Genomic DNA, 22,231 nt, shown 5'->3' with positions numbered 1-22,231 from the left:
AAGCTTATTTTATTTTCTTAGCAAGGGAATGACGACAGTGGCTTTATTCTAAATGCACACTCATCATACGGGAAAACAATTCCATCTTTCATGTCCTTTTTATTTTTTGTGACCAAAATTTCTCCCCATATCAAAAAGGGCATCTCAACCCACAGTTTATCTGACAGCCGTAACATAGCTGAAGAAAGAAAGGAAGGAAGGAGGGAAAGAAGGATAGGAGGGAAAGAAGGATGGAAAGGAAGGAATAAAGCTCAGCTACAGGCCAGATAACATTTGTGTGTGTGTGTGTGTGTGTGTGTGTGTGAGAGAGAGAGAGAGAGTATTTGGATAAAAGACTTTAAGGTGTGATGGATTTTCCACACAAACAGATACATTATGTTTTCATTCAGTATTTATCACCCAAACACATTGCGTGTCTCCTTGAGGCCTCACAATGTGTTGAATACATTTTCTTCCTCATAAAGCGTTTGTAAAACTAGATTTTAAATATTTAAGAACCTGCATTTGGAAAGTGAGAACACTCCTCTGCCTTTCCCGGGTACATGTTGTTTTTTTGGCCTGTTGGTTTTAAAAGCACAAGCAAGAGATAAAGAAACTGGTGACAGACTCAATCGAAAACACAGGATGCATATGCCGTGATGCTCTTTCCTCATCTTCTAGGGAGCTACTACAGTTGGCTGACTAAGATTGAAAACATGTACACATGATTGAGGCTGCAAAATAATTTCTAAAGGCCACAATAAGACAAAGTGTCTACATGTGGAAGAAATTCAAAGCTGCTGCTAATTCCTTTAAGAGTGGACATCCTGCAGAGATCACACCAATAGCTCACCTTGAAAGAAATAAGAAAGAACCCACGGCTAAGAGGAAAACTGCAGAAATATTCCTATAATCTGTGTTCATGTACCCACGTTGGGCACTGCGACAGGCTGGCGACCTGTACAGGGTGTACCCTGCCTCTCACCCTATGACAGCTGGGATAGGCTCCAGCCCCCCCCCCGATCCTGAACAGGATAAATAGAAGAGAATGGATGGATGGGATGGAGTTGTATGAATTAAACCAAAACCTTCTTTATCCATCCATCCATTTTTTCCCGCTTATCCGGGGCCGGGTCGCAGGGGCAGCAGCCTAAGCAGAGAAGCCCAGACCTTCCTCTCCCCGACCACCTCCACCAGCTCATCCGGAGGGACCCCACGGCGTTCCCAGGTCAGCCGAGAGATATCATCTCTCCAGCGTGTCCTCGGGCTGCCCTGGGACCTCCTCCTGGTAGGACATGCCTGGAACTCACCCAAGAGGCATCCTAGTCAGATGCCCGAACCACCTCAACTGGCTCATTTCGATGTGGAGGAGCAGCCACTCTACTTCAAGCACCTCCCGAATGGATGCACTTCTCACCCCATCTCTAAGGGAGAGGCCAGCCACCCTTTGGAGGAAGCTCATTTCTGCCCTTTGTATTCACAGTCATATTCTTCACCACCCAAAGCTCGTGACCATAGGTGAGGGTACGGACATAGATCGACCGGTAAATTGACAGCTTCGCTTTTACACTCAGCTCCCTCTTCACCACGACAGACCGGTGCAGCATGTGCATCACCGCAGATGCAGCCCTGATCCGTCTGTCGATCTCCTGTTCCCTTCTCATATCACTCATGAACAAGACCCTGAGATACTTGAACTCCTCCACCTGGGGCAGGAGTTCAGCCCTGAGCTGGAGAGGGCACTCCACCCGTTTCCAGCTGAGGATCAAACCGTCTTTATATACAGGAAAAACTTACTTTTAAACCTGTACTAAAAATATGTTAAAAAAAGAAACGTTTTTTCTTAGTAAATTTTTCTCATTTAAGGAAGGATTTATTTACAGGCTGAGATTTATTAAGAATTTCATTTCATTTATTTTCACAGGGTCAGGGTTTTATTTTTAATCTTTTTTAGGATTTAAACTATTTGTTCAAATCTAAAAATACTTTGAACTTTCCTTCCTGTGGAAATCTAGCATCACAAAATGAACCGAAGCAGAATAATGAATAATTTTACAGCATTTTTGTCCTTTGCAAAGTAAACAAGTCAGCTGAAAAGGACTCCTTAGAGGGGCTGGTTCTGACCCACAAGCCGCATGTTTTGATTTACAAGCAAACCAGGTACAGAACTGGTTCCTGTGACACGAGGCTGCTAAGCCGAGGGAGGAACATCGCCACCTCCACTGTACAAGAAAGTGGAGTTCATTCACAGGATGACAGACTCACTGGAGAACAACTGTATAGTAGGCTGTTATTATTTTCCACCATCCCCACAAATAAAATCAAAATCATTGGCACACAATAAAATCCTATAAGTAATTCCATTGGGGATCGCAGCCTTTTTCTTCTGATTGTGTTTTCAGGCAGATTTAGATTCACATTTAAAATTTTGAATATCTCTGTATTACTACAGGAACAGTCTGTGCTCCCTGGACGCGTTTGAATTGTATTCCTGAATATGGTTCCTGAATAAACTGAAGTGGATCTCTTCCAGGCTACAATATGGTATGTCAGACCACATGATGCGACGAAACATATTGTCCATAATTGTTGGTATAAACACACACCGGCTTTTTTGCTGGCCCGACATCTCTGGCAAAACAACCCTTTCCCATTGAAAGGAAACTGTGCTGAGGCAAACTCTTGTGAAGCTTTTATCCTTTTCCAGGCATATCCCGGCTTTTGGTCCCGTCGGTCTCTGAGTTGGATGCAACACGAGACTCTAGAGGAGGGGACCGTCGCTGTCAGGTTTGTGTATAGAGAAGATGAGTGTCAGAGAGGAAACTAGGGAGCTGTGAGGGCGGCTGTTCTCCAGCAGGAACAGATGTCCCCCTTAAACGGCCCCTCCTGGTGGCCATCACAATCTGGCAACCCGTCTCCCTTTGCTCCCAATTAGTGGATTAACCTGTGCTCTGGCAACCCAGCTCCCTCTCCACCTCCTCTATCCCCTCCCCAGCCCCTTGCTCCCCATTAGAAGGTTGCGTGTGCCAAGAGGGACTGCTGGTTGAGTCAACACAAATGGAAAACACACACTAACACACACAAACATGCATCATGTCAGTATGTCCTTAGTAATTCCTAAGGGAAGAACTGGATCATGACATTTTGGCTGCTGGGAAGTCAGACCCCACATGGGATGGCACTGTTCTCAGTTTTAACAGAAGACCAATGAGGGTAGGGGCTGGAAACAGGAAATTCAAAATGTGGTTTGTTCTGTTGTCAGAATGGGATGTTTAGGGCATACTTTTTAAAATATTCGTTTTTTTCTTTAAAAATCAGACAATTTTTTTTTTAAGCTGCACATCACATCTGACTGAAAAATTATTTTAGTATTCAATCAAAGATTTAGCAGCTGCAGTTGTGCAAAGAGGAAGAGAACAGTGTTACATCTGGTGTTTTATAAACTCAGTAATCTGTTTAGATGAATCTTTATGATACTCTAATTTAATTCAGGACATTTATGTGATTGTTATATGATTTAATTTTATTTAGATAGAAAAGGTCATATACAGTGAAGTGAGAGGTAGAAAACCAACTGGAGTTCATGACATACGTATAGTATATGTGTGAGTGTATAATACAGTTTGACCTTCTTTAAGATGCACAGGAAAGAAGGTCAAACTCAAACTACGGAGAGTAAGAATGTCAAGTGGAACAACATTGTCATCCCTTATGTGGCAGGATTTTCAGAGAAACTCAGGAGAATTTTCTCCAAGCATGACATCCCAGTATACTTCAAACCAAGTCGCACTCTAAGGCAAAAACTGGTCCATCCCAAGGACAAACCCCCAAACACAAGATAAACATGTAGTGTCTGCTGTCCAGTGCAGTGAAGAGCGCTCGGACCGCTACACTGGAGAAACCAAACAGCCTCTTCACAAACGAATGGCACAACATTGAAGAGCCACCTCGACAGGAGAAGACTCAGCTGTACATCTGCATTTAAGGGTCAAAGGGCACTCTTTGAGGATGCCAACATTCACATTTTGGACAGGGAAGACAGATGGTTTGAAAGAGGAGTTAAAGAAGCATCTATGTCCACTGTGAACAGCCATCACTAAACACAGGAGGTGGATTACGTCACCAACTTTCCCCTGCTTACAGTCCGATCCTGAGCCCCCTCCCCAGGCGCCTCAACCCCCATTCACACCTTTGTTCAGGTGACCTCAACAGGTCACTTGATAGAGTGGGGCGAAGCCCCAAATTGGTTTCACCTGAAACCAGCGATTGTAATGACCCATGCCTCCTTTCACACCTTGGCACGTGATTATGGCTGCAACGATTCATCAACGTAATCGACAACATCAACTAAAAACTAGTCTAAAAATGAGTCTACATGGAATTCTAACCCATCCATCTATTTTCTTCTGCTTATCATGTGATTTTGTAACTGCAATACACTACAGGGAGATATGGGGGCAGTATTGCCTCCATTGTCTGCCAATAACAGCAATACCAATGAAGAATTATATAACATGAACAATAAAACGATGGGGGAACAGAGAGGAGGGTGGAGAAAATGAAAGAAAATGGAGACAGACTGTCAAAGGTGTGGGAGCATTTGACAGAAAACAAAAATAAAGCTGAATGCAGACTGTGCAAAGCAGAGCTTTCCTTCCACGGCAGCATCGCTGCAGTGCTGAGCGTTTAAAACGCCGGCACCCTGGAGCTGTGACGTCAGCTCTGGATGGGTACGTTAGCGCGTCGTTGATACCTGTTAATGTTGGTACAGTAATGTTTCTGTTAGTCTTATTTGAACTTCTGGACATAGGCCATTTTTATTTATTTGCACATTATATTTCCATTTAAAAATACAAATTGTATTCACTTTAATATGCATTGTTTATTTGATATTTATTGTTATGATCACATTAATGTTAAAAATACATTTGACTAGTTTCAAACTTGTATTTTTATGGGTCATTATTTTAATTGTGAGAAGAGACAACAAGGTGGGCAGGCCTGAACAGGTGAGGTAAGATTGAAATAATTGTTGACTAATTGACTAATCAACAAAATAATTGACAGATTATTTGACTATCAAAATAATCTTTAGTTGCAGCCCTACATGTGATTATGCACATGATCAGAAAAGGGTCACGACCACCTCAAGCGGACTACGTCCACTGGAGTTTAAATGCCTGGGTCTCTCCACCTTTTGGTTTGAGAACTGAAGAAGCCTTTCTGATGAGAGGTGAAACGTCTTCAAGAAACAAAAAGTCCAGTCACCCTTTTTTCAAGTTCCAGAGAATACTATGATCTGGATCACAGAGAACCTACACAGATAAACCCATGAGGTAGGATAAATAACTTCAGTCACAATAATCAGTCACATTTCACATAAGACTAATTTTATCTTCCAAGTGGCTAAATCCAGATTTTTAGTGTCAGTATTCCCAGAAAGTCCCAGGATCCCACTCAATTTCCTTAACAGTTACTTTGTTGTACTTGTGTCCATCTGCAGACGGATAGCAGCTGGCAGCCAAATGGCTCAAAGCTCCTCATCTTACTGCCTAAGATGAAGGTTTTTGCACGTTCCCTGACAAACAAACATAATAAAAAGGGCACAGTGAGCAAGGTGGGAAGCCACGGAGGTGAAAATGACTCCCTGTGGTAGCTGCAGCTACATCATTGCTATTGACTGAATGTTTGAGCTAAGCTGTTATGGTTCCCTGTCAGTGTGTTGGGCTGTGAAAAGACAGTTTGAGTGTAGCAAGAAATCACTTCCGTGTAGATTACTAACATACTTTTTGTTCTGAATCCTGCAATTTACTTTCACCAACTTCAGTTACAGGTGCTAGATGTGTCAAAGTTTTCATAACAAATACACAGGTTAGAATAAAGGCAGTTTGGATTTGCAAATTTGCAGATACAGATTGCTGCAGGAGTCACTGCTCAAGCCTTTAAATGAGTCAGTGTTTTTGCAATTCCAGCCTGAAATAAGGTTAAAAGTAACATGCTTTAGTTATTTTTATATTTTGTTCTGCAACATTTGCTTCCAATTCATGAATTTTAAAGTTTACTTGCTAAGTGACGATTACAGAGGCTGCCACACCGAACACAGCAACACAGCTTGTTTTGGGTGATGTGTCAGAGCCAAAGATGATTTACACATCATACAGGATCAGTTTCAGTGTCTAATGTTACTTCGTTTGAGCGTTCCCCATTTAGTTGCTGGAAATGGTGTGCAAAGGAGATAAAGGCTGGTGATGCTACCTGGAGGGTGTGGCTGGGGCAGGAAGACAAAATCTTTGACCTCACATCCTCAGGTCTAGGCCTCCGCTGGGATTGCTCTTGATTGACAGTTAATCTTCCCAACTTGGGTGCCCGGGTGACTCAGTGGAAGAGCAGGCAATTGTGTATGCTGCAAGGCAAAGTGCAGGCAGCACAGGTTCGAGTCCTGAGCCATCACCCCTCTCTGCATGCCCTCCCCTGCATCTATCACTCTCTACTGTCAATAAAAAAAAAGCCACTGTGGCCAAAAAAAAAAAAACATTATATATATGACTTTTATTTTCAGTTTAGTTTGAATTCCTGGATACTCTGCTTATTTAAAATAAATGCTGCTTTAGCTCAGCAACAGCTCTGCTCTGTGGCCCTTGGATTATTTTGGATGTGAAGAATCAGACATTTGCTCAGCCACTACAAGTGGTTCTCAGAAGAACATTAAATAATCACTATAATATAGGCCGATTTATCCATCTTTGCATATTGGTCCATGATCAGTTCTTAAGATGTGGAACAACTGTGTTATAGACACTAAAAAACAAAGTGCTGCAATGTAAGGTAAAAACTCTCAGAATCAGGAAGCAGTCACCTCTATTCCACCAGATACAAATTAGCAGCACGAGTGAGGGCGCAACAACATGATATCCCATCACGTCCTGTTGTGCCACACGTTATATACAGCGCTGGGACAGGAAACTGCAGCGGTGGCAGCCGAGGCAAGTAAAGTGTGCAAAGGGCCAGCTGATTACCAGCTGATAAATGTGTGGTCCCAGGGTTGTATTTGGAGCAGCAGACAGCTGCAATCAACATCAGCGTCAAAGACACAGCCACGGGGCGAGTGTGCCGGCTGACGCGTACACTCGTGCTGATTGGAGCAGAGCCGGACACTAGATGGAAGCAGCTGCAGCGTGTGGAGAGAAAAGTGAGAGCACATCTGGGTTTATATACAGTGTGTGATTTCTTCCTCTTCTTTTCTTCTTGCTGAGTGTTAGCGTATGTCTACTGAGCCTCCATCCTTCCACTTCCTCCCTCACTGAATCAGAGCTTTGCTTTCACCTCTTCCTCTTACAAAAAGCGGCTTGGAGCTACTCGTGGCCAGTACATACTGCTGATACAGTCCATCTGCTGGAGAACTCTTCGTTCTTCCTCTGGTTCCTCTACCCAGTTCATTTCATCTTACCTCATTATCTTATGTTGTTAATTCCTCTCTCACTCTCTGATTTCCTCGTTTCCTCATTTCCTTCTTTGTTGTTCTCTCGCCTCCCGTTTTCTCCGTCATCTCCTCTTGTTTCCTTCCCTTTCATCTCTGTTTATCTCCATTTTTATTTTGTCACCTCTTCTTTCCCGTTATTCCATCTCCTTCCCTCAGCTCTTGTCTCTTCTATTCTGTTGCCCTTCCTCTCTCCTGGTCTTCCATCTCCACTTGTTTCCTCTCATTTCACTTCATTTCCTTTGCTTTATCCTGCTCTTGTCTCTTTTTATCTTGTTCCTACCTTTTTCTTTCCTCTCTGCATCTCCTTCCCTTTCATTTAATCTCCTAGTCTCTAGTTTCCTCTCCTAGGTTTTTCTTTTGTCACTTCTTATTTCCATTTATTCAGTTTCTTTTCCCCTGCTCTTGTATCCTTCTTTCCTTTTCCTTCCTTCTGCCTCCTCTTTTTGTCTCATTTCCTTTTCTCTTCTCCTCTTCCCACTTTTTTCCTCCATCACAGTCTCCTCTTCCTTTCTTCTTCTGTCCTCTTACCTCAATTCCCTTATTTATCCTCCTCTCCTTTTATATTTCTCTTTTTTTGTATGTTATTCCATTCTTTTTGTATTAACCTTTTATTATCTTTGTCTCTGGTGACTGTGTGTATTTATGGTGCACTGGAAAGCTCGCAGGGACAGCACTCACTATAATCACACACACAGTGCTACAGTATCCAGCCCCTTGTATCGCTGTTGCTTTGATGCAGGGAATCAGACTGGCGCTCATTGACTCAGCTCAGCCATGCGTGGGCTGATTCTACATTATAGTCAATATGGGACGAATGCCTGGTCCTGTGTGTGAGAAAAATCCTTGGGCCAGTGTGCTGCAGCCTGCACCCAAAAGCCTTCTGAAGAGCAAACATACGCATGCAGAGAGCACACCAGTATGTACGTAAACACTCAAGCACTGCTGACGCGTATCTGCTCACACATTCATTCTCTTTAACAAAGACGTAAGACCTTGTGACATATTTGAGGTTGGGAAATATGCAAGTCTGTCTCATCAGAATGCATGCTTACTCACAGTCGTACTTGGATTAAGTGTGTGCAGTATAATACATGTGGCTGGGGGGGTAAACTGAGGGATGGTTCCTGAGCTTCTGGTGATTCTGCATTTATATTCTGCCTTTGCAGTCCTGTGCAGAAATAAGGACTCGTGATTTGTGATGCTTGTGCAGAAATTTTTTCATGCTGTCCAAGGCAGCAAAACAGATTTCATATAATCAGTTAAAGGCGGTCAGGAAAATGAAGGAGTAAGGAAAGCTGAAAGGAAAGCTAAAGTATAGAATGACATGAAAATGCATAAATTAAAGAAAATAGCTGATTGGGATCAATAAATAGATATTTAGACAATTAACCTATTATTCTTTCCATTATTTTCCGTCATATATATATGCTGTTAGAATGATGGATACTCATGTAAAACATGACCAAAATTTCACTGAATAAGTTCAGTGTATATACAAATAGTCCAGAGATTATGCATGATGTTAACAAGAGAGGATATCCCTAATATGGTCATTGCAGGCACACAGTTCTGACTGAGCACAGAAGCCCCACCCACCCTGTGCTCAAACCTTCTGTTTACACCTCGGTCACACAGACCTAGAGACCAGTCAACAACCCCTTGGAAACCTCCGGTTGGAGAGTGTTTGCTAGCCGTGCTGCACCAAAAGTCTCCATGTAGTTGCTTTTGTCTCTAGCAGATGGCCACGGTTGCCCATAGTTTGTGTTGAAGATGCCAACTTGTCTGCAAACACTGGCAAAGTAGCCAATGAGCGGTAGTGAAACGCAAACTGAAAACGGACACTGTTTGCCTCCTGAGTAAAAGTTGCTGAAACCAACACATTTATTAAAAAAAAACAAAAAAAAAACAAAAAGGCAACTTCATGTAAACCGTGCAAACCTTTTCTAGTGGAGTCCCAGAATAAAAATATGAAGCTAGGAATAACGGCATAAGAGAATACATGAAGTCAGGGATTCATGGGATAAATTTGAGCTTTGCGAGTCTAAAAACAAGTGTCTCACACCAAAAGGTTTCTTTTTTTTTTTTTTCTTATGCTATTGTCTTGTCTCTTGGTGAGCAGAGCAACTCAAGATGCTGGAGTGATGCACAGTTGTAATAATGTGCCTATATGCTGATGCAATGGCATGCATTCAGATTTGTGCTGTGTTAAAAGTGATACAACAATTGCTAAAAATTAACCACAGTGCATATTCAGACACCAAGCCAACACATTCAGATGCCATCACACTGAAGAAAGAGTGCATGCCAGGCTGCAGCCTAATTTCAGCACCATGGACAGAGCTCAGAATAGTTCAAGCTTCAGCTAAATCAGAAGAGACATCCTAACATTTCTTGTTAGGTTTACACATCCCATAAAGTTCATACAAAGAAAGACTGCACCATAATTAACAGAAGCATTTGCAATACATTTCTTAGGAAGTCAGTAGATAATTCAGAAGAAAAAACACATGAAAAAAATTTAGCTCATGATTTCAACATGTCCTTTCAGAGGCTGGTGGTATATGTTGGTCATTTCTGTGCTGTTATAGGTTTTCTTTAATCATTACTGAGCTTGGTATTTGATGTCTTTAAACAAGCAGCTTGGACAGTTTTATTGTCTGATGGTAAGAGCACAACAGTTGATACTCCAGAGAAATGCTCCTTTGGTCTGGTTTTACACCGCTATATTGTAGTTTGACACAAACTAGCAATGAATGAAATGTGGATTTTATCATGCCTTGGGGTGTCTTGGTGTTTGTTATAGTTATGATCCATGTTTTCTGCTGTAACCTTTAGTTTTGATATTGCCCTAATGTTCCTGGATCTTTTGTTTTTCCATACACTTCCTGTTTCCCTTGTCTCAGTTGTTCTTTGTCTTTCAGCTTACTTCTATTTTTATTTTGAACTAAGTTAAAGCTTGAAGGCTCCTTATATGTCTTTCTTTGATCCTTTCCCTTCCCCTGTTGCCTTGGTTGGGTTTAACTGTGCCCTATTATCCCTCTATAAAGCTTGTGTGTTCTCCCTCAGGCTTTGTCAGTTCTTCCGATTCTTTCGGTTTTTATATTTCTTCTTTTAGCAGGGTTACTTTAAAACAAACAAACAAACACAATCTAACAGATTGTGGACAGATTACTTGAAAATTTTACCAGAAGTGGGGCTTGGCCACATTTAGAAGTGATTAACTTTTCAAGCCATTTTGGATTTAGAGTTTTGCTGTGGCCAGAGGTATGCAGTCCTGGGCTGCTTGCATCTTACTTGGTTGCTTTCACCATTGCTACTTTCATGGGTTATTTGCCTTTTCATTGGACTGCCTTCATTTGGGTTACATTTGTGAACAAGAATGACTGTTACAAAGGATCGCCAGTGCTCCATGGGCCACACTGAGGACAGAGGATGCATACTGTATTTGAATAATACATCTGAATTCATATGGTAACCCTGAATGTGTTAATATATTTCAAAATTATGATAACAAAAAGCATGGTGCAAATAAGGAAATAAAAACAAATGTGAATGTATCTGGCAAGGTCTTGCAGTCACAAACAGACAAAATAAAACATTGGTGGACATTTCTTATCTAAGGCCAAATATTAATGGGGTCAGCATTCATCTCAGGGAGAAACAGGGTGACTTTGTGAAAGAGGCTGGATTTTATTTGTTCGTATCGTTATTTATATATAACTGCAGGAGGGACACTGTCTGCATGAAAAGCAAGGACTATTCGAAGGTAACAACAATAAAGTGTCATTTTCAACTTTGTGGACTGCTGCTACCCCTCCCGTGCTGTTAATCTGTCCCACATGCTTTTTGCTTCAGTGCACACACACATTTTTAACCTTGCAAAATCCAGTGTGATTGTATTTGTATTGCTAACGTGCCTTTATTGAACTGTGTGAGCAGCTTAACAAAGCTGGCATGCATCTTTACCTTCATTTATGAAAGTAAGGCTGTGGAAGCATGGAGTGACAAACAACTCTCTCAAACAACTTCTCAGACACTTAAATGATTATCGATTTACTGTAGCACACTAGTTTTTCTGCATTTTGTAACAAAAACATGAAACATATTTGAGTAGGAGCTCTTGGAAAAAAAAACAAAAAACCTGCTTTTATTTGAAGTGCTCTTTGGATACAGTACTGTGCAAAAGTCTTGACACACACCTCGTTTCTTTGTATTTTGCTTCCAAGGAGCCAAACCTTCTTGTAACTTTTTAAAGTGATATTGAGCAGTCATTCTCCAGGTTTTCTGAAAGTGTTTTAAAGTTTTTCTTTGGACATTGGCTGCTTTTTCACTCATTTTCAGTCCAGCCCTCGTACCTGTCCATTATCAGAGGAGAGTATGAATCACTCTTTAGTTGAATCTATAAAAAAAAAAAATCCCCAAAATAAAACACTCTGACAGGCATAAAATAGTATTTTTGCACCAATAAGGTGATTCCCAAAGAATTATTAACCAAAAACACACAAAAACCAGTATCTAAAAATCAAGCAAAGACCCAACACAGGACCTAAGAGACGCTTCCAGTCCTTAATTTTTCCAGTTAATTAAAAGATTAATATTTTTCTTTTGACAACAAAAACATTCTGTATTAAATTCATGCAGTGGCTGCAGTTATTGCACTTATAGGACCTCCTAAGTTTTAAATTAAACCATGTTGGCTGGGTGTTTGCTGGAGATGTCTGCATACAAAGAAAAAACACCTGCTTTACTGAGAGGACAACAGGGTCAGATGAACTGTGCGTTTTATGAAGTCCACCTGCTGGAATACAAGGTACATCCTGCTGCACTCACACTGGTAACATGAAAAAAAGGAAAAAAAAATCATTTTAGCAGTAGTTCAAATTTTTAAGAAAAATTTCAAATAAAACTGACAGCCCCAACTTTCAGTAACAAGAATACAATGCAGACTAAAGGGCAACACACGCTGAGCAGTATTTTCAAAGTGTGTCTGCAGAGTTTTAGACATCTGTCAGTCATCTGTCACACAGTACAGATGCTTGTATTTCTACAAATGCAACAATCCACATCAACTCTGACAGGCTTGCATGTGTCACATGCTGATACGATATTGCCTCCAATTATCTTACTCCGTAGTCTTTTGTGTTGTGAAGCATCCATCCAGAGGTCTTGACAAAAGGCCTCTAGTTGTTAATTCTCTACGGGAAAACAAATTCTCAGCCTTTTTCTGCACTGATCTGGGCTAATCTGCATATTAAGTGGCTGAACTATTACAGGTACTTTAAAACCATCTAATTTTTTATGTTATTGGCACATTGAAAGGTTGTCAGTTGTCTTATTGTTGGTAAGGATGGGTGCATTGATCTAAATATCAACAGTATCAGTAGCAATGTTTGTCTTGTTATTGGATCGAAACTAGTGTAGGATTGATACTTTAGTTTTAGTTGCTCTCCTTTATGAGGAGCAGCAAAATGTGTTTGCATTTTGCTGCTCCTCCTTTTTTTCCTCACTCCTGCAGTGACTAAGAAAGGAGAGCATCCTGTGGAGATATTTTATAGCTTTAAATGAAAACACTGAAACAACGATGCGTGCAGGAAGGAAATTCTCTTCCATGACAACACCAATTTATCCAAACACATGAAAAAAGGAAAGAAATAACTTTTTCCCAGAACGAGCTACAAAAGAAATGAAACTGCCATCTGGTTAAATCAGCCTGTGTACCTGGAGTGGATGTTGTGTTGCTGTTTGATTGCAGCTCCCTTACAACCAAACAAAATGTCAAAGACATTTTTGAAACACCTGCTGTGTGTGATATTTATCCTTGATAGCCATGCACAATTTAAGCTTCAGTGAAGGTAGCTAAGGAAAAATGTATTCCCTCAGTGGCTGGCGAGTAGTTGCTGCCAGGTTGCTTGCAGTTGCTAAGTGAAATTGGCTGCAAAGAGGATGCTGTACCAAAAATTGCCTTCCAATTGCTTTGGTCTCTAGCAGATTGCAGCAGTTGCATAGAAAATACTGACTTTGTAAACACTCAAATACTTGGCAAGTGGAAGTGAAACTGAAAAGTCTGATGTAAACTGGAAGTGGAGAATGTTTGCCTTCAAAGTAAAAGTTGTGCCTTACTGCTGCAACACTTTTTAAAAGGCACAACATTTACTTTGAAGGCGAACATTCTCCACTTCCAGTTTGCATTAGACTTTTCAGTTTCCCTGCTGCTCAGTTGGTGAGTGTAGACAAGTTGGCAACTTCCATGAAAACTATAAGTGAATGCTGCAATCTACTAGCAAACAGAAATTGCAAGGTTTCTGGTGCAGTACCATATACCTCTGCAAGTGCCAGCAACCACTCACCAACTGTTCAGGGAATATTTAATTTTCCCTAGCAACCTAGGCTTGTGTGACTGGGGTTTGAAGCATCTGTTACACCTCAATTCAAAAGAAAACTGCTCATTTGATAAACATAAACCTGGTCTTGTCAGGAGAGATGGCATCCATCCTACTTTGGATGGAGCAGCTCTCATTTCTAGAAATCTGGCCATATTTATTAAGCCCCCTAAAATGTGACCACCCAGGGTTGAGACCAGGAAGCAGAGTTGCAGTCTTACAGGCCTCTCTGCAGCTTCTCTCCTGCCATCCCCCAAACCCATAGAGACGTGCCTGCTCCCAGACCACCAAAAAAACAAACCAAAAACCAGCAAAAAACTATTTAAGCTTAAAAATTTAAAAAGAAGAAACACAGCATCGTCAACTGCAGCAAAGAGTCCCTGTTAGTAAGTGATTTCATAATTGATCAACATATTGATTTATTCTGTCTTACAGAAACCTGGTTACAGCAGGATGAATATGTTAGTTTAAATGAATCAACACCCCCGAGTCACAGTAACTGTCAGAATGCTCGAAGCACAGGTCGAGGAGGAGGAGTAGCTGCAATCTTCAATTCCAGCTTATTAAAGACGCAGAGTTTTAATTCATTTGAAAGCCTGACTCTTAGTCTTGTCCACCTGGCCCTTACTCAGAGTTTCTGTCTGATTTCTCACACTTTCTTATTTAGTGCTCAGTTCAGATAAAATAATTATAGTGGGTAGTCTCTGGAGCTTGAAAAAGGACGACTGGACTTCTTTTTGTTTCTTGAAGATGTTTCACCTCTCACCTGAAGGGCTTCTTCAGTTCTCAAACCAAAAGGTGGAGGGACCCAAGTATTTAAATCCAAGTGGGCATAGTCCCCTGGAGGTGGTTTTCACCCACTATTGTTCATGTGCATAATCACAAGCACTGAAGTGTGAAAGGCGGTATGGGTCATTACAATCAGTCTTTTGGGTGAAACCAATTTGGGACTTCTATCAAGTGGCCTATTGAGGTTACCTGAACAAAGGTGTGAATGGGGGAGGGAGCTCAGGACAGCATTGTAAATGGGGGGAAAGTTGGTGATGTGGACATAGATGGCTACTTTTACTCCCCTTTCAAACCATCTGTCTTCCCAGTCCAAAAAGTGAATATTGGCATCCTCAAAGAGTGCCCTTTCTCCTTTAGATGCAGATGTACAGCTGAGTCTTGTCCTGTTGACGTGGTTTCGCCAATGTAGAGGTCCGAGCACTCTTCACTGCAGTGATGGACTAGGACAAAACCCCCAAACAAGATAAGCAACATAGTGTATGCTGTCCAGTGCAGTGAAGAGTGCCTGGACCTCTATATTAGACTGTTGTGATTTGGCACTATATAAATAAAACTGAATTCAATTCAACTGAATAAATCGGTGAGCAGTTGAATTCAAGCCTGAAAAGACTTTCTCCTACTCACATTGAGTAATTTGGTTCCCTTTGAACCAAATTTAAACATCTTTTTAAAAGATTAACTGACCAATGAGACTTAACCCAGAAAACAGCAACCATCTGGTGCTTTGAACCAGACGAACACTGTAATGCAACAAAAGTCTGGAACTCACATGCCACAGCTGAGAGTTAAGCAAATGAAGCCTGCAGCATCCAAATGTGAATTTTTGTTGTCATTTTAACTTGAAAACATGCTGCTCATCAATACTTACATTCAGTAGTGAAAATCTGCTTCCACTGAATGAGATAACCTTCTAGTAATTGAATGATACAATGTACTGGTGATATGTAACCGATACAAATTAAAAATTGACATGCCATATTATCTTAATTCCTGTCCCAGTGATCCTGAGCTTGAACTTCTTATGATGCCAAATTGAAGCTCCAGGGAACAAAGAAAAGCGATGTGTATCCTCAGCCAATCTGTGAGGGCAGCAAAGTCTTACAGATGGGAACCTGTGTGGTTTTGGAGGATACCTGATCAGATACATGTCAGTTTTGTTGAGAGGAGTGGGTGTTTTTTTAACCAGTCAAGCATGTATGACTTCAGATAAGAAAAAGAGCGAGGGAATGAGTTGTTCTGAAGGGATGCCATCCTGATATTGTCCTCACTCTGCAGCCACTATACAGCCAATCTGCTCAAACAATCACTGCAGCAGAGAGAGAATGAAAACCCCTGACTATCTTCTGGAAAATGTATGAAAGTGTGATGTGGAGATGTGATCCAAGCAGTAGCCCATATCTATTCTGTCTTGTAATGGAAATGTGACACAGTGGTGTGAAAAAAGTAGAAACCTATTGACTCTGTCGGTGTGTATGTGGTGACTGAGAGGCAAAAACCGGGTGGGTGAAAGAAAAAAAAAAAGTGAAGAATAAGAAAAAAGTGAGAGACATATACATGAGATGAATACAGAGCTCTCTTCCCCAGGTGGGGAACTGTGCCAGAGGGAGAGAGCTCCAACAAGGTCCACAACACTACCAACAGCAGCTGGGCTGCAGTATTGATCGCTTGGTGGCCACAAGACATACTGTGGACAAAAAACAACTATTATTTTAGAAGCACATCCATTCACACCTCAGCTTTTGCCATGCAGGGGGCATGAGGACAAAATACATGCGATATGATTGAGACCTTGGACAGATCTTTCTGTTAACTGTTGCTGCCTCAAAAAACAGCACTCTGAACACTGAAAGTATCTATATGCAGATAGAGGATGATCTTTTTTGTTTAAAGTGTTTAATGGCTCTTACTGGTCTATGGAATTTTGTGAGCCACTGATTGAAAGGCCACTTTCAACCACCACTATGTTTATTGTTAGTTATCCTTTCAAATTTGATCAAATGTATGACACATCTATTTTTAAAAACAATTCATTACTTGAGCTTCTTTTTCTTCTTTCAGCTGCTCCCTATAGGGGTCGCCACAGCAGATCATCTGACTCTATCTCACTATATTTCTAGCATCCTTTGTCACACCAACCCTCTGAATGCCCTTCCTTCACTACATCCATGAATCTTCTGTGGCCTTCTGCTTTTCCTCCTGCCGGGGAGCTCCATCTTCAAAATCCAATACATCTATTATCCCTCCTTTGAACATGTCCAAACCATCTCAGAATTGCCTCTCTAACTTTATCTCTAAAGAGCATGACCTGAGCTGTCCCTCTGATGTACTCATTTCCAATCTTGAGAATTCTGGTCACTCCCATTGAAAATCTTAACATCTTCAACTCTGCCACCTCTGCTCTGCCTCCTGTCTTTTCATCACTGCCACTGTCTCCAAACCATACATGATAGCATGTCTCACTACAATCTTATAAACCTTCCGTTTCACTCTTGCTGCTATCCTTCCGTCACAAATCTTCACCCACTCCAACCTGCTTACACTCTCTTCTTCACATCTCTTGTGCACTGCCTGTTGCTTTGGATGGCTGATCCCAGGTATTTAGCTTAATAAGTATTCCTTTCATGGGCACCGCGGTGGCTCAGTGGTAGAGCAGGTGACCATGTATGCCGCAAGGCAGAAGCAGGCAGCGCTTTCCTGTCACTCTCTACTGTCAAAAGGTTCACTTTTAAAATATATCAGAGCTCAATGAGAAAAAAAATCATGCTGATATCTATACTAATATGGACCAAGTAATGCTAGGAATAAAAGGCTGCCACTGCACCAGCGAAGTGTCTGATAATGGGTCCAAGGATTTCATCCTGATACCTGACAGCAGTCAGGGAGCTGTTGCCTAGCCTGTAGAGGTCTGTGCATCCCTCCATGGATAGGCCTCCCCAGACCATCACTGACGCACCACCAATCTGGTCACGATGAACGGCAGCATAACGTTCTCCACGGCTTCTTCAGATCCTTTCATGTCTGTCACATGTGCTCAGGGTTTACCTGCTCTCATCTGTGAAAAGCACAGGGTGTCAGTGTTGGACCTGCCAATTCTGGTGTTTTATGGAAAATGCCATGGTGCTGGGGAGTACAGGGCCCACTAAAGAATTTTCAGCCCTAAGGCCATCCTCAGCGCCTGTTTCTGATTGTTTGGTCAGAGACATTCACACCAGTGGCCTGCTGGAGGTCATTTTGTAGGGCGATGGCAGTGCTCATCCTCATCCTGCATGCACAAAGGAGGAGACACTGATTCTGCTGAAGGGTTAAGGACCTTCTACAGCCCCGTCCAGTTCTCCTAGTGTAACTGCCTGTCTCCTGGAATCTCCTCCATGCTCTTGAGACTGTGCTGGGAGACACAGCAAACCTTCTGGCAATGGCACGTATTGATGTGCGATCCTGGGGGAGTTGCACTACCTGTGCAACCTCTGTAGGGTCCAGGTAGTGCCTCATGCTACCAGTAGTGACACCAACTCTAGCCAAACGCAAAACTAGTGAAAAAAAAAAAAAAAGTCAGAAAAGATGAGTATAAATTAGAATAGATGAGAATAAATGTCAATGGCCTCCACCTATAAAACCATTCCTCTTTTGGGGGTTGCTTCATTTTGAACAGTGTAAATTTCCCTCTATCCTTAATCACCCTTATCTGCTGCACATCCTTTCCAGCTCGATCTTTATGTCTAGCCAATCAATACACATCTTTCTCCTCCCTTTGTGTCCATCCTTACATACAGCTCATTATAAGCCTTTTTCTTTGCAACCTCTTTGCTGTATGCATAGCCTCCCAGAACTTCTACCTTCTTCATTTCCCTGACTATCCTATTTTTGTTGCCAACCTTTTCCTCTGAATATTTTCCTGTACTTCCTGATTCCACCACCAAGTCTCCTTGTCCCCTTTCCTCTCTCCAGGACACACACCAAACACCTTCTTGGCACAACAGTCTTCTTTCAACTTCTACTGTTTAATCGTTGCATTTGCCTTCATTTACTTCCTCTTCTTGATTTCCTGCAAGTCATCCTACAAGCTACCAGCCACTGCTGCCTAGCTATATTCTCCCCTGAAACCCCCTTGCAGTCTATCTATTTCAGATTGCACCTTCAGCATAAGATGTAGTCTATCTGTGCGCACCACCCTTATACATACTGTACACAGTTATTTAAAAAAAACACAAAAAACCCCCCCACATACAGGAAAGTTGGAGAAAAGTTCAACGAGAATATCCATCAAAAATGATGTGGCGAGAACAAGGTTCAGTTGCACATCCAAGAGAGCAGAGAAGCCCTTTATATTATTTAAATGTTTTTATTTTCTGTGGGAAACTGGCAAAATAACAATTTCATTGCATGGGATGAGCTGTTGTGCTTATTTTTAATGTACTTATGGCGATAAACGTCTTTGCTTATTGGTCAAACAAACGGAATAAAAAGCAGGGAAAGGAACTGACTGTGAGGTCGAGTCTGGATTGGGCCATTATGCAATGGATAAAAATTAGATTTTGACTCAAAATATGGAAATCTAAAAATCTTTGCTGCTCCTCAGCTTGCTACTGGGCACGACAGTCAAGCAATGTAGAGAGACAATAAAGAGGCTGAAACAGGATTACAATAGGTGATGTTGCATCACCAGCCACTACTCGGCTATTGTACCACCTCATTCATGTTCTAGCTCTGATAGACTCAGTTATTACAAAGCTGCAATTCCCGAATTGTCCAGAAGCATCCCATTATTTTAAAAAAGGTCCAGTTTTTGCTTAAAACCTGCATCAAGTTGCTGCAGATCAGGAAGTCAGACACAGGAATAGCACAGAGCTTTCAGTTGATTTTCAAAATAAAGATGCTGTGTAGACTAAACACATCTGAAATGTTCCACATATAATTTGAAGGAGTTTCTGGAAGTGCTCAAACTATTAGATGTTGATGTTTTTGGTGATAAAATAGGCTCAAGGTTTTCGCCTGTCTTTGTTAGCACAGATGTCTGAGATGATATATAATATAATCAGCAGCTTTCGGGGCTGTCTCACTTCTCTTTTCCTTCGAAGCAGCGCTCGTTTCTTAATATTTCTACCCAACCTTTTGATTTTATCCCTCAAGGACTCACTTATATTTGATTACAGTTTGTTTCTGGAGTCCCATAACTTGTAACGCTGTCAAGCAAAGTACCTTTGTACAGTATATCAAAGATTTCCATTTTCTGGAAACACTTTATCGCAGCTCAGCTTCAATGTGTGAGAATGTAATAATTTCTGGTAAGGAACAGACTCGGATATTATGTCACATGAAAAATGGATTCACTGATTTCAACTTTCACTGAGATCAGCGTGCATTTAAACAGGTTTTCTGTTAGATGAGAAACATTAATGTAGAGTATGCTCACAAGCTGGCAGAGCATCCACAAAGACATTTCCAATTTCTTATTTTCGTCACCCACCTCGGTCTGTGTCGTACAGGAAGACAAACTTGTTCCAGTCATAGTGATCGAGGAGGGACAGGAGCGCCCCCCGGATTGATGGCCGGAGCTGCAGGGTGAACTGGCTCTCACCCTCGGTTGGGAAGCTGGGTGTGATGAGGGAGATGTGCAGGGCGCTGCAGAAAGATGTCAACGTGTGGACCGAACGCTTGTCGTACAGGCCGAAGATGGCGAAGACACCGCGGGAGTACTGGGAGCAAACTGTGGAGGGAAACAAGAACATAAAAATTTATTCATATCATAAATATGATGGATGTGGTAAATGGGAAAGGAGAGGAAAACAAAATTTCAAGTGTTGTATATACTGAAGAAGTAGGCATTTATATACTTTGTAGCCATTCTGCTTTTTTTTTGAGCCAGAAGTGACCAAATACAGATTCAATGCTAAGTTAGTAAGGTGCATCCATAACCATTATGGGTGCCCTGCACACAGAGAGAACATTAATTCACACAACAGTGACAGAACAGAAACCGCTTAGACCATTAAAAATGTTTCAAAATTTAAAAAAAGGTGAAGTTCAGGGATTCAGATTAACCCAGCAGAACACATTTTAAACATTCAACTTTCAAAGTAGAAATGCATTAAATTTAATCTTTAATAAAGTTTAACCAGTTGAGTTATAAAAAAAGAATTGGCCATGAAGTGAACAGAGAACAGGTGGACAGAATCATACTGAAGAAACACAGGAAGTGAAACAACACGACACACAGGGAATAGGAAGCTAGGAAAATAAAACAGGAAGTGCAAACTAAACATGGAAGGAACAGACATGACCAAAATACAGAGGACTTGACAAGAGGGGGGGGCAGGCACACTGAGGGAGAAATAAACAGGCACTGGAACACAAGGATGCGGGGAAACAAGGAGAGCAAAGGAAACAGCAATATTAACAGTACCTATAACTGAGAACAGGACTGAAAATAAAAAAACAAAGAACAAAAAAGCGAATTACAAACACTGAAATGGAAGAAAATTAGGTGTGTCTACAGGGACTGACCATCTTTTATATCGAGCATCAGGTGGTTTCTAGAGAAAATGCAGATTTTGACACTTTTTTTCTAAGCTATGGAGCCCTGGAGCTTCCTCTGACCTCAAATCTGTTTTACATGAGGGAGGGAAAAAAAACTAGGCCAGCTCAAACAAATTTATGAAGTAACTATTTTTTTATTCAACAATCATCAAGCATATGCACAATAATGCAACAAAGGATTTTGTCACACTGTGTGTCGGTTCACGTTTCCTTTATTTTGCACATTCCTCCCCATGATCATTTCATTATTTAGATGCAGAAAAACAACATACAATGGGGGCTCATCTCCAGAGAAACACATCTTAAATCATTCAAGTCCCACCCTGACAGGAAGTGATATTTTACAAGAACTGAGTACTTAATATGAGCAGTGATGGCCATCGTATTTAACAAAACTCACTGCTTTGAATGACAATTGATTGGTGGGAAATGTGGTGCGAAAATCATCACAGCAATAAGCGCTTAGCACCATGACTGGTGACAAAATAACAAACCATTACCCCACTGATTACCACTTTAAATCCTTTCAAGAGAGCCACTGAATGCAGCCAACAGAGATCAAAACCAAACACGTCCGTTTCCTCTGATGCTTTCATCTAAAAGGCTGTTCCCGTCCTCCATTTAAACAGCAAAACAACAGTACCAACATTTCCTAGCACAGCAATGAATCATTCCCCTTGCTGTTGTTTAAATATATTCTAGAGGACATATTTCCCATTAAGAAAACACATCATGTTCATGCCGCTCTGCTTTTATGGCATAAAAACAGCACCAACTAAACCCACATCTGCTGTGTTTATTGGTCAGACTTTGAATTTGCATTTGCATACACAAGCTGTGCTGTACACACATGCACAGTGTGTCCTGCTTGAGGAAATCTTCTCATTATAGAAAGGTTTGACTGTCTACAAGAGCGGTACTATAATTGCCCACTTTCTACACACACGGAACAACAACAGAGAGGAAAGATAATGAGCATCCTCTGCCAGTTTCCGGGTGCGAGGAGAATCAGAGTGAGCGGCGAACTGAAGGAAGAGCTCAAGATGTTCCTGTTGTTAAAGGAAAACTG

At 41.4% G+C, this 22,231-nt stretch overlaps 1 protein-coding gene across 2 annotated transcripts in view; it reads right to left on the bottom strand.

Annotated features, from left to right (window-relative positions):
• Positions 1–22,231, bottom strand: part of gria4b (glutamate receptor, ionotropic, AMPA 4b) — a 177,785-nt gene that overhangs the window by 82,231 nt on the left and 73,323 nt on the right. For both annotated transcript variants that reach the window (XM_030745811.1, XM_030745812.1), the window contains exon 3: positions 20,093–20,332. In XM_030745811.1, coding sequence (XP_030601671.1) covers positions 20,093–20,332 — 240 coding nt within the window. The remainder of the gene's footprint in view (positions 1–20,092; positions 20,333–22,231) is intronic.

This window comes from Archocentrus centrarchus, chromosome 14 (genome assembly GCF_007364275.1).
Source record: "Archocentrus centrarchus isolate MPI-CPG fArcCen1 chromosome 14, fArcCen1, whole genome shotgun sequence".
In the NCBI taxonomy this organism is placed as follows: domain Eukaryota; kingdom Metazoa; phylum Chordata; class Actinopteri; order Cichliformes; family Cichlidae; genus Archocentrus; species Archocentrus centrarchus.
This window is presented reverse-complemented; position numbering and strand designations above follow the sequence as displayed.